General features: G+C 40.8%; 2 protein-coding genes across 4 annotated transcripts in view; one reads left to right on the top strand and one right to left on the bottom strand.

Moving 5' to 3' along the window:
* Nucleotides 1-280: 280 nt before the first annotated feature.
* Nucleotides 281-6,663, top strand: ric3a (RIC3 acetylcholine receptor chaperone a). Its single transcript, XM_085773088.1, has 6 exons — nucleotides 281-526; nucleotides 3,351-3,571; nucleotides 3,825-3,906; nucleotides 4,201-4,297; nucleotides 4,809-4,966; nucleotides 5,741-6,663. Exons 1-6 carry the CDS (start codon nucleotides 409-411, stop codon nucleotides 6,577-6,579), a joined length of 1,515 nt encoding a protein of 504 aa, XP_085629214.1. The 5' UTR covers nucleotides 281-408; the 3' UTR covers nucleotides 6,580-6,663.
* A 2,760-nt stretch (nucleotides 6,664-9,423) lies between these two features.
* Nucleotides 9,424-12,723, bottom strand: part of tub (TUB bipartite transcription factor) — a 44,808-nt gene continuing 41,508 nt past the window's right edge. For all 3 annotated transcript variants that reach the window (XM_085760395.1, XM_085760409.1, XM_085760402.1), the window contains 2 exons: nucleotides 12,489-12,660; nucleotides 9,424-11,405 (listed from right to left, as the gene is read on the bottom strand). In XM_085760395.1, the coding sequence (XP_085616521.1) occupies nucleotides 11,272-11,405; nucleotides 12,489-12,660 (306 nt within the window). In that variant the 3' untranslated portion in view covers nucleotides 9,424-11,271. The remainder of the gene's footprint in view (nucleotides 11,406-12,488; nucleotides 12,661-12,723) is intronic.

Below are 12,723 nucleotides of genomic sequence, written 5' to 3'. Positions count from 1 at the left end.
GAGTATGTGATTTTTACGTGGTATTTGCCAGGTTAGCATTCACAGAATTATGCGTCTTGACACAAAGAATCCTGGGAAAAATGAATGCAGTGTTTTGCTCCCTTGTATTTGCAGCGACTTGATGCTGACTGTTGTACCTGAGTGGAAGTCAGCCCCATCTATGTGCACCATTTCGTTGCTTTAGGTGTTGCTGTCTCTAAAATCCAGAGGCTTTTAGTGAATAATAATAATAATAGTAACTGTGCCAGTTAGGGATTTATAGTTAATATTTCAGACAGCACTTGAATGCATCACGATTAATCTGGTCTAATCTGGGCTTGAACGTCACCAGATGAGAGATGACATCTGTGGATACTAGCTTTACTGTTCAAGTGAAATCAACGCATGACAGTGATTTTCTGAGACAAAATGTCTATAACAACTTGCCAGAAGGTTACTCTCATATCATGCTCTGTTCTCTGTGTTTCTCTTTTCCTGCCCAGAATGCTTTTACCCAGAGGAAAAAAGGAGATGGAGCAGCCTGAGGGTAAGGCAGCTTATCAGATCATCATCCATCCATCTCCATCCTGCTCCATCTCCATGTCTTTTTTTCCCCCTCCTGATGTTGTTGTTATTGTTGTTCCAGCTGTTCGTCTATACAGAGTGCACCAAGGCCTAGGGCCTCAGCGTAGTGCACACATGTTCAACATAATATTACTATGGAAATACATGCATTTTACATGTCCTGATGAATTTGTACTTTATTTGTATTATTATAGTAACATGTTTGGCTATATTTATTTATATATTTTCCACACATGTGCGCACTAATCTTTAGATCTAAATATCTTAATCTTAGATAATAAACACTGTGAAATACACGTTAATTGTAAATTTGTGTGTTACTTTTCTTATTTGATGCTTTATACCTCATGTCCAGCATGGAAGTACTGACTGACACCGACTGTGCTGCTGTGTTTATTAATGATGATCTTTAAGGAAATTCAAGGAATATACTATTCATTCTGCTTTAAAAGCTTCCATCATAGATGTGTCACAAACAGATGGTTTATGTAATAACTAAATAAACTAAAATGTTAAGTTTCAGAAAGGATTGTCCTGTAGCTAAGAAATACTCTCTATGTGGACTGCCTGCACATTATGCAAAAGTAGGCTATCAGTTAATTGCAATATGTGATTTCAGTTGAATTTGTCATTTTTGCCTTTTATTTTCAGGCAGCATAGGCTAGATATACAATATAATAATATAATATGCAATATAATTTATTATGTGATTTTTGTTGGGTCTTATACCAACAAAAATGTCCCTTTACACCTATTGTCATTTTATTTGCCAGGGCATCTCTGTAGCACTCCGTAGCAGTAGGCTACACTTATGATGTTATCATGCACAACAATTTTGTGACATTTTACCTTTTTTATTTTTGATTGCTGGGACCACATGGCCTAGGGTGAAGCCTGTCATTTGCAGAGCATTGGTGATGTTCATTTGGTTCTACGCCAATCACGTCATGCAAATGCATCACTGCGTTTAGACTCAGTGCATCAGTAATCCCTAAATTCAATTCTACAACGCCACCATCACCAACGGAAGTACCGGTATGCACATAGTAGGCCTAACTTAGCCTACTCGGTAGATTCGCTACCAGTAACCTAAAACCATGCCCAACGCTAATCTATCATGCTTGCTAATCATTAAAAAACAAAGTTAGGGCCTAACAAAAATGTCCCCAATGTCATATGAGCTGTCCTTGAAATTCGCTACAGGTGTGTTTACTTTACGGTAGCCTATGCTTTTTGTTCATGGGCCTCCCTCCCACACCATAACAGTGAAAAACTTGCTAACAGCTTTTTCAAAATAAAATGATTAATTAGGATTCACTGAAGCCTCTTACCTTGTAACTCCGTGTCCCGTGTCTTGGGTTGAGTGAATGCATGACTTCCTGTCCGTGTTTTTGTCGCGGTGTTGTCTTTGTTGGCAAGTTTACATCCATTAGCGTGCTAATGTCCTCTCAATGCAAACAACCTATGGCATTTTAATCAATGATTTTACAGTTATGAGCAACTGTTTGATGGGTTTGATGTGCTTCCTCCTGGTGTTCAGTAATAACGATGCTTGTGCTCTTTAAAACTTATAATCACCAGTCAAGCTGGCCTAGGGTGTGTACAGTACAGGTACAGCCCATAGACTGTAAAAAGGTACAGCCAGGTGTTTCCACTTGACCACAGCGGCCTCCTGCTGACAGCTAGTTACGTACACTTACGTAAGTCCATTTTAGCGGGCTTGATTCTAATTGGTTGAACAGTTTGTAGCTCATCAATAGCAACATTTGATTGGTGCGCACGGGCGGTGAGGGCGGTGACAAAGACTTTGATAGGAAACAGGAAGTGTAGGTACCTTTCCATGAACACTAATTTGCTTTACGCAGGCTAGATCATTTGGTAATCTAGCATTACAAGAAATATTCAATTCAAAGTTAAATATAAATCTTTAATATGCCTATATTTTGCAATAGAAAATTGATTCTATTTTATTTTCTCTTATTTAAAGGGACAACGAGGAGTTTCTATTTGGTTATAAAAAAGTCTCACGTTAATGTGGATGAATCTCCGCTACCCACACTTGTTAATGGGCCCATTTTCGATAAATATATCGTTTTGTCTCTATCGTTATTTTGTTATTAGTGGTGGCGGAAATGCTGGGCGAGCCGACCAGCGTTTCCTTACTTTCGGTTTCTCGGCGAGTTATGAGAATAACGCAGCAGAATCGCCGTTTATGGTCGGAACTACGACAGTATGTGATCATCTTCCAACCTCTGACTTGAATTATTGATGAATGAAAACATGAGTCCGTCTTGCGCTGGTCAAAGAATTCTACGGTGCTTACGGAGGCTCATAAATGTAGTGTGAAAACGCTTCGCTTTTCCAAAACTCCTCGTTGTCCGTTTAATATAATTTTTATTTAATTTTATCGCTACTTTTGACTATTTTTTGTACCTTTTGTGTTTGCACCTGACAGCGTGTCAAGTTCCTTGTGCTGTAACGTGACCTTTACTACTCTTGGCAATAAAAACTTTTCTGATTCTGATTCTGAAATCGCAGCAAAAGAGATATATTTTTAAAATTGAAAAGTAATAGTAAAATGGTGAAAAAATAATTTAAATGTAGACTTTGCATAAAAATAGCCTACTTAGGCTCGCTGAAACCAACTAACCAGGACCAAACTGAAAATCAATTCTACTTCTGTACTCCCACTCACTGAGGGAGGGAAACTGTAAAACGTTGGCAGTGAAGTCTTTCTGTAATCAGTGATACTGAATGACTGAGCGATTGATTTTTGTCTCTTCCAGTTGGACCTGGTTTCTATCCTTCTGTGATGCACAAGCTGTCAGTGCCAGACGACTCAGAGCCGTGGGGCGTGGACCCTTTGTACTCCATGACACACAGTGCAGAGGCCATGGCCAAAGTCAAAGGCGTCGTCATGCGAGGCAAAAAATACAACCTGATGGGTCAAGTGATTCCCATCTACGGCTTTGGGATCCTTCTTTACATCCTCTATATCATCTACAAGGTGATTATTATGGCTGACCTACCTACATGTTAGGCATGTTGTATGATTATACAATTCTGCACATGAATATAAAGTGTTATCATGCAGCTTTGCGGTACACAATACAGTATAATGTTGTGTCTACTGCATACTGAAATAACTACTATTGTGGAAGTGGAGATAATGAATGCATTTCACATTCAATCATATATAATACATTTTTTTGAATTACATATGACTGTTATTCTTATCATAATAATTCTCATGTTCACAGCTCACATGTAAGGGCCCGGGGAAGACGACTAAATCAGGAAACTATACCACAGTAACCATGCCGGAAATGGAGTCTCCAATCAGTAAGCAATTTCAAGTAGCCTATTTGCTGCATAATTTAAAAAAAAAAAAAAAAAAACTACTTGTATTAATTCATGCATTTCAACAGCCACAGGTTTCACACCAATATGAATGAATATGTTCATAGACAATGTGATAAATATAAAGAGTTACAAATCCCATAACGTACTGTATGTGTGTGTCAATGTACATATAGACTACATTCATACAGTGACATATAATTTGTTCATATGCTGTTTACAGAAAAGTGCATTATGCATTATGATTTGATATTAAAGCAGTGGTGTCTCTTGTAGCAACAGATTATGAGCTCGCCAGGCTTCAGGAGAGACTTCTGCAAACAGAGAGGATGATGGAGAGGATTGTCTCAGCGAAGAGCCGTGGCTCTGCGAGGTAGAAGATTTATTTTTTGCTCTTCACACACTCCTGTTCAGTGCCCATAGGACAGTAGAGCCAGAGAGATTGCTTCACACTGGGATGAATCAGGTTGGACCAGGCATGGAAATTAAAGTTCAAAATTAAAGGGAAAATTATTCAAAGGTAGAAAGGCCACTGGCATGTCTTTCTTAACAGCTACTGCTACTGATTTATTTAAATTCTGTAGGTCATCTAATAACATTAATTGTTTATGAAGTGAATTAATGTCCACGGGGGTAGAAATTAGTTTTTAATCAAGCTAATAACAACAGATCCTCACACATTCACTCATGTAATATGAGTGACATCCATTGATATAGAAAACCCAGCTCATCTGGGTTTTGTCTCATTCAATAATAGCTTCAATCGAATCAGGAAACCCAGACAAAAGAGAAAGTATGTCATTTACTAATCTGACATATGGTGTCCTACCACTGCACACTGCACAGCCATCTTGCCTGATTTCCAAATCTGTGCTGCTCTCTAGTGGCAAAAGGAGGAAGAGCAGAACGTCAACAACAAAGAAGGAGGAGAAATTACTCAGGCAACTTCGACAGATCACACAGCTGATGCAGGAGGGCCGGTTGGAGGCAGCCTCCCCGGAGATGGAGGCCGAGCAGGTCCCCTACGGTGCAGACTGGGAGGGTATGTCATGTCATATCTGTTGCACTTACAGCAGCAAATTTTGGTCTCTTTAATTCAAAGAAGCTGTTTTATGCAAATAATTTGTCTGTGTTTTAAAGGGATAGTTCAACATTTTGGCAAATTGGCCCATTGCCAGAATCCATATAGTTTTACAGTAGGATTAGATTTGTTACCTTTAATTGTCAGTGTGAGCTATTTTTAGAATGGCGGAGCAGAGCCGTGAGCTGCTCAGAGCTACGCTACGGAGGCTCATGGGATTTCTTGGTTTCCCTCATCAAACTCATCAAATACACAATCCAACAACTCCAAAACGCTCTCATGGACAAGTTGTGACCTGCACATTCACCACGCTATGAGATAATAAGGGAACGTTACGAGACAGAGTTGTTTTCGAGGCAAATACAGAGACTGCTTGCCGAAAAACTACCCCCGATGGGAATGCGCATCAGCGGTTTTGCATGAATTTACCTCTAAAACAACTCTGTCTCATAACGCTCCATTATCATCTCATAGCGTGGTGAATGTGCAGGTCACAACTTGTCCACCAGAGCATTTTGGAGTTGTTGATTGTGTATTTGATGAGTTTGATGAGGGAAACCAAGATATCCCATGAGCCTCCATAGCGTCGCTCCGCTGTTCTAAAAAAATAGCTTGCACCGACAATTAAAGGTAACGAACCTACTGCTATGACTATAGGGATTGTGGCAATGGGCCGATTTGCCAAAATGTTGAACTATCCCTTTAAATAAAGTTCATAATCATGCACCAATGCAGGCTACCCAGACGAGACCTACCCAGACTACGAGGATTCCCCCACTGACCGACTTGGGTTTGACAGCTTCATCCTGGAGGAACCGTGCCGCCAGCCCACGGCCGAGGCCCTGGCAGAGAGGATGGAGCAAGAGGAGGAAGAGGCAGTGATGGCAAGAAAGCTGTCTATAGTGAAAGAGGAGGAGGAAGAGGAGGAGGATGAGGATGAGGAAGAGGAGGAGGGAGAAGAAGAGGAGGAGGAGGAGGAAGATGAAGAGGAAGAAGTGGTAATAGCAGCGGAAGATATTATTAGGGTGGAGGAGGAAGAGGAGGAGGAAGAAGAAGAAGAAGAAGAGATGGCAGTGATGAAGCAGCTGCTCAGTCCACGTTTACCCCGACCTGGGGCAGCGAGAGGGGAGAGACTCGGTCTGGAGGTGAGCAAGGAGCTGCAGTGTCACAGTGGAGGGAAGAAGCAGATAACCTTCAGCGACCACAAAAAAGTGTTTCACTATCCCAGAGAGGAAAATTATAGGAGGGGGGAGGAAGAGAAGAGGGAGGAGGAGGTGAAGGTGGAGGCAGAGGAGGAGGAGGAGGAGGAGGAGGAAGACGAGGTGGAGGAAGAGGACGAGGGGACAGAGGTAGAGGGGGAGGAGGCTGATGAGGAGGACCCGGTGATGGAGGCAGAGAGCCTGCTGTTCAGCTGTGAGGGAGGCCCAAACCCAGAGGAGGAAGCAGAGGAGGAACACGAGGAGTTAATGTCAGCGGAGGAGGAGGAGGAGGAGGAGGACAGTCACATAACCACAGACCTGCCCAAAGAGGTCGGGGTGAGTGGGCTGAGGATGAGGAACCGGAGGGAGAAGTAAAGGACTTCACCTAAAGAGAGTTCACAAACACACAGCAAAGTCAATACAGAAGAGGATTAGGGCTGCTGTGGGAAAAAAAGTGAGTTCTGACTTTAAACTCAGAATTCTGACTTTAATCTCAGAATTCTAGAATTCTGACTTTAATCTCAGAATTCTGACTTTAATCTCAGAATTCTAGAATTCTGACTTTAATCTCAGAATTCTGACTTTTTTCTTAGAATTCTGGCTTTTTTTTTTGAGAAAAAAAAACTGCAGAGCTCCAGAGATGGCAGGAAGAAGAAAAGTCAAAAAGTCAGACCTGACTTTTTTTCCCCACAGCGGGCCTAATCCTCTTCCGTAAATCAACATCCCTCACCTCATACAGTGTTTATTACCTATCCTTTAAGCTAAATATACTGTAGACACAACGTAGTAAGAGCTTCTTCCAGGATGGTTTTTATATGAAATCCACAAACAGTGGGAAAACACTTTCCAGAAGCTCAAGCAGTATTTTAACAGTTAGAATTGTATTTTTCATTCAGAGGTTCAGAGGGCTCTTTGAAACAAAACATTAATAGTTACTGTATCTTACTTCACAGTCAATGACTGTTCTGATTTTAAAAGCCCGGCCCACTGCTTCTCCTACCACAACTCAGAATGTCAACTTTCAGAAATGTCTGTTGTAATTATTGTTTCTGACATTTGTAAGGAACATAAAATAGTTGCTATTTAACCTGTTGCCACTCCCGTCGGGGGGGTTTTAATCAGGGAGGTGTCATCAGGATGTCACCAGTCACTTGAAATAGTCATGCCACATATCGTTGGAAAGCTAAAACTCTTGTGATTAAAGATATGCCGACCATTCCTAAATATAATCATCACAGCAACACTCGAATCAGACTATAAACATGCTAACAAAGTTCGTAAAAAGCCGATATAACTCACGATTTGTGTCAGGGCAGGCTCAGGATCACAGGGTTTCCCCACAAACTTGGTGTCGTTACATTCAGAAAAGTCCAGTAAATCCAATCCAGTAAAGTATTTAGTCCAAAACACACGGTTGTACCGGTAGATAACCTCATCCCGCTGCTGCATCTTATGAAATTACGCATTGTATATCCAGTAAATCCGTTTATTTCTCCTCATAAGTCCGGCGTTTACATGAAAACAATGTTTATTTCACTTTACAAAATGGCGCTGCCCTCTGACCTTTCGAAATTTCAGCTCACTCGACCAATCACAAGCTCCCTCTCTCCGGCTGCCGCCTGCAATAGCGAATGAGTGGCTGTGTCTCATGAGGAACATCCCCTCCGACAGCGCTGAATGGCTTCAGCCAATAGAAACAGATCCCGATGACAACTGTAGCATTGAATAGCCAATGAAATTACGAAACGAACGATGTGCTGCATTCACGGTCCCTGGGAAAAGGCAGCACCGCCATTTTCATGCGTAACTTTGCAAAAGCTGCACTTTGGCGCATGTATTGTTTGTCAATGGCAACTTTAGGAAAACGCCTAGATATACACTTAGAAAAACATGTGTAAAATACTCATTTTTAGCAGGATTGTTATCAAATTTGAACTGGGGCCAGGTAAGGCTTCATGCTGTAGTCCCATTGTGTTTTCCAGCTAAAATTCTCAGCTACACTCATCTTCAGGCATCTGATTGCAACAAAAAAATTCAGGCGAGAATAAAAACATTCTAATTCAGTGTGCTCCCACTTAGATTACTCAATGATAGTAGCACTTATAGTGATTATTTCAGTTTGGGGAAAAACTTCAGAGTGATACCTTTCAAAAGAGACCAAGCCCATCCATATTCTCCAAACAGTTCAAGAACAGCATTCAATTTACTTTGGGTACGCCTTGGATAGGCGAATATTACAGAATTTATAGGAGTGACAAGGGGTTAAGATTATTTTTTACAAAATATATATACCTGTAAATCCTATTACAAGTACACTGTAAATAGCTGTGTTTTAAGTTCAAGGTGACAGCTGTTACGACATCTGTCACCTTGAGCAGAGTTTCATGAATGTGTATCAGTGTGCGTTAGCGTTAAGCGCAATAAAATGTCAAAGACTGGGACCTTTTCTGGTCGTGACTCACAAAGCAAATTTCAAAAAGATGATGATCAAAGGGAGACATGAAGAGGGTGACATCTATACAACTGAGCCTGAAGACGAGTCTCAGAGGAATAAAGATATTGATGAGTGGATCTAATGGTGAGATCAAGCAGGAGGAGCAGTCCCCACAAAAATCAAAAGCAGAAAAACCACCAGCAAAGTAAGAAAATACGAAATACAGCTCTAGTCGGTCGCAACAGGATCCAACATCTGTCTGAACCAAAGCTCTATTGTCCTCAATATCCCTGTGATGTTGGAACTGTTGTTTGCGGGGGAAACTACAGCATTAACCAAAGCCACCACTCCTCAGTAATTAGCTTATATACAAGGTTGTAGACAGACCAGCTGCTCCTAATAGTTGCACTGTTATAGCCATGCAAACTGTTTTGTTCACATTGTTGTAAAATGAATCTAGTCAGCGTTGCTCCTCAGTCTCTAATAAACCATGACCACGTCCATCTGATGTACTTCTGCTTCTTTCATGCATCATTTACACACTGACTCGCCCCTGTATGGAAAATCAAATCTGAGGATCTGAGAAAACTAACAGATACATCTTGCCAATAGCTTTGAGGAAAATGTTGCGTTGACTGGCCCAAATAAGAACCAGAAGTGGAACATGGGTACGAACTAGGTGATTATAACTTTCAGGGACTAAAGAAAATGATATCTTTGCATCTTTACTGCTGCCTTGATTTGAAAAACAAAAAAACTTTTGTTTTCCAAGAGAACAGGACACCTTTTGACTTACAGAAGTTTAATTTTTTTCCATGATCAAAGGACTGTGTCTATACCACCACAGTAAATTGTACACCGTTTACTGTACATTACAACGAGAGCACTTGAAACAGAAAGTGAGAGAACGTTTGGTTCTTGGACACATGTATGAAAAGCAGACTTTACAGCAAAGAGTATCAACAATTGGAAAATAGAAATTTAAAATAGTTAGAACACAACTGAGTACAAGAATAGCACATTTGATAAAGATTTCCTCATAACCCACAGTAACAATAGCGGTATCAGAGATTGTTCTTTGCCTTCATTCAGCATTTTTTGTTTTTTTTTAAATGGTCATAAAATACAAAATACTATCATATATTTGAGAAAGGATACTGCCCCCATAAAGAGCAGGAGGAATAATATTTTTGAGTAAAAATGTGAACAGCAACAAACCATGTGATATAGAAACTTACTGCCAGTCAGATGAGGAATGTACCAAGCCCCACATCAGTGGGACATGAAATGAATCAAAGATGTAAAAGAGCAAGAGATGAAGTGTGTGTCAGCTGTGGCAGATTCACACTTTGACCGTGTGTTTGTTGGCAGTAAGTCGATCTGTGTTGAGTTTATCTCTTCCAGGTGGGACACATCAGAAGACATGAGTACAACCTTAAGCCTGAGTGCCTTGGATATTATTATATCTGCTGCCTGATTTACAGTGCAATGTAAATAATCATTCCCCTCTTTAGTGTAATGTGTGGAGGACCATATAGTTTATAGACAGTCACTAAAATGATGCCCAATGATGTGAACTTTGGAATAATATCTTCTGGAGTTTGGTTTTTTTTGTTGCTTTTTTTTTGCAACTCCAGCTATTTATCAATCTAAATGAACTTTGCAATAGACAACTTAATTCAAAGGAGCTACAGAGAAATATTTCCAGTGCATGTGAGGACAGCAAAAATCGCAAAGACCAGTTCAAGCTCAGCTCATTTAACAGCCAAAGCGTAGCACTGGAATTAGTCTTCAAAGGCACAATAAAGTATGTACAGCTATATCTCATCCACTACAGACTTCAAAGTAAAGTGCACCATCATCCTGTACATTCACATACATGACACTGTGTTACACGATATTGTATAGGGTACACGGCACAGTGTAACATGCCCTTGTCCTGTTCACGTCCGAGTCGCTAATTGTTTTTGTGTGGATACAAGAGATATTCCTTCTTGTGATGCTAATTTATGTGCTTGCGGCTCCGCGGAGCCAGTGCTGCTCGAATCAATGCAAGTGACGAACAGAAAACAAAATGAGCATGTAATAAATACATAAATAAGAAAAAATAAATATACTGTGACGTGCATGTTGTTTTTAATTCAGTTAATATATAAGCAGTGGTCATGCTTCAGGAAGTGTGTGGCGTCAGACTACATAAAATCCAGTCAACTTTTAAAACTTACAGATGCGTAACTGTTAGTTATAATTCACAGATAAAGAAATGTTAAATTTCTCTAGCTACTACATAAAGGAACAGTGCTTGTTTTTTTAGAATGTCGTTACAGTACAAAATGACTATAGTTATCAAAACAAATGAACGGGATTTTGAAAGTGGATTACGCTTTGTGCTTGTTTTCTTCCACTGACCAAGACCATCCTGAGGTCCCACCCACCCACCCCCCAACACACACACACACACACAGAAGAAAAAAAAACAAAAAACTTGAGGCCCATGAAGCATTCTGGGAAATGCAGGACTTCCAAGGTACTGGCGTGGTCTGAAGATCTCAAACCAGCTCCGGGGATTTACACGAACAGCCCTTTTATCGAGGACAGATGGATCAGTTCTCCACTGAACTTGAGGCTGGGATCTATTCACACGCTAACTTGCTGTCGAAGCTGGAGAGGGCGATGGCAAAGGCTTGCAGGGCACACATTGGGTAGTTATAGTCCATGGTGAAGACGTCCTCTGCCACACGGCCAAACTGCATCACAATATAGTCGGCTACAGGGGAGGAGAAACGGGACATAAACTTAGGATAAGTTTCTTTAAAAACAACATTTTTATTCATCTATAAAGAATATAAATCTTAGAGCTATGGATGCATGTTTTTTCCCTTCTTTCTTAAAATGTACGTATAACACAGCTTTTTCTGATATCATACAGTTTATTCACCTTCAGTGTTTTTAGCCATTTGCCTTAAAGGGATAGTTCAACATTTTGGCAAATTGGCCCATTGCTATTCACCACGCTATGAGATAATAACAGAAGGTTATGATACAGAGTTGTTTTCGAGGCAAATGCAGAGACTGCTTGCCGAAAAACTGCCCCCGACGGGAACGCGCATCAGCGGTTTTGCTTGAATTTACCTCGTAAACAACTCTGTCTCGTTACGTTCTGTTATTATCTCATAGCGTGGTGAATGTGCAGGTCACAACTTGTCCACCAGAGCGTTTTGGAGTTGTTGGATTGTGTATTTTATGAGTTTGATGAGGGAAACCAAGAAATCCCATTAGCCTCCGTAGCGTAGCTCTGAGCAGCTCGCGGCTCTGCTCTGCTGTTCTAAAAATAGCTTGCACCGACAATTAAAGGTGGCGAACCTACTCCTAAAACTATAGGGATTATGGCAATGGGCCAATTTGCCAGAATGTTGAACTATCCCTTTAACATGGGGTGACTAGATAAAGCTACACACAGTAGAACTTGACTTGATGTTGCCAGTCTGCACTGGTGAGAAGTGAGAAACTGTTCTTTTCCCTTCTCTCTAACATATAGATCTATGATGTTATGTGACCATGAGATTGATCAGAAATTAGATATAATAGCCGTTCTGGTACAGTAGCAATACAGTCAAGGCCTTTATCATAAACCCACAGTGTCGCTGGTTTTATCACTTCTGTCATTTATTTCTCTCATTTTCTATACTTTCATTTCATCCTCTGCCCTCTGATGTAGAATGGACACCCCAGCAGGGTGCTGTATTTCAGTCTACCACAAACCTACTGTACTGTATCACTTGGACCCGTAACTGTAACTTAACTGTATTTAGTATCCGCTCCTTTAATATTTTATATGTGTGGAACTCACGGTCATTGTCGTGGATGATTTGGAAATTCTTGACGGACGCCTGAGTGACTCTGCCGTGGAAGTTGAGTACGTAGGATTGCGTGTCGTCGTTCCACACAGGCGTCTTGTTGTGGAGCTCGATCACGCTCTCTGTGTTCTTGTTCTGCCACCTGGCCAGCAGTGACTCATGGTCCTGCAGTGAGGATGAAAACAACAGCTCTGGGCATGGACATCTCAAATACCAGATCAATTAAGA

This window comes from Trachurus japonicus, chromosome 3, assembly GCF_045865225.1.
Source record: "Trachurus japonicus isolate A0001 chromosome 3, Traja_1.0".
In the NCBI taxonomy this organism is placed as follows: domain Eukaryota; kingdom Metazoa; phylum Chordata; class Actinopteri; order Carangiformes; family Carangidae; genus Trachurus; species Trachurus japonicus.
Note: the sequence above shows the minus strand (reverse complement) of the source record. Positions and strands in the feature narration are given on the sequence as shown.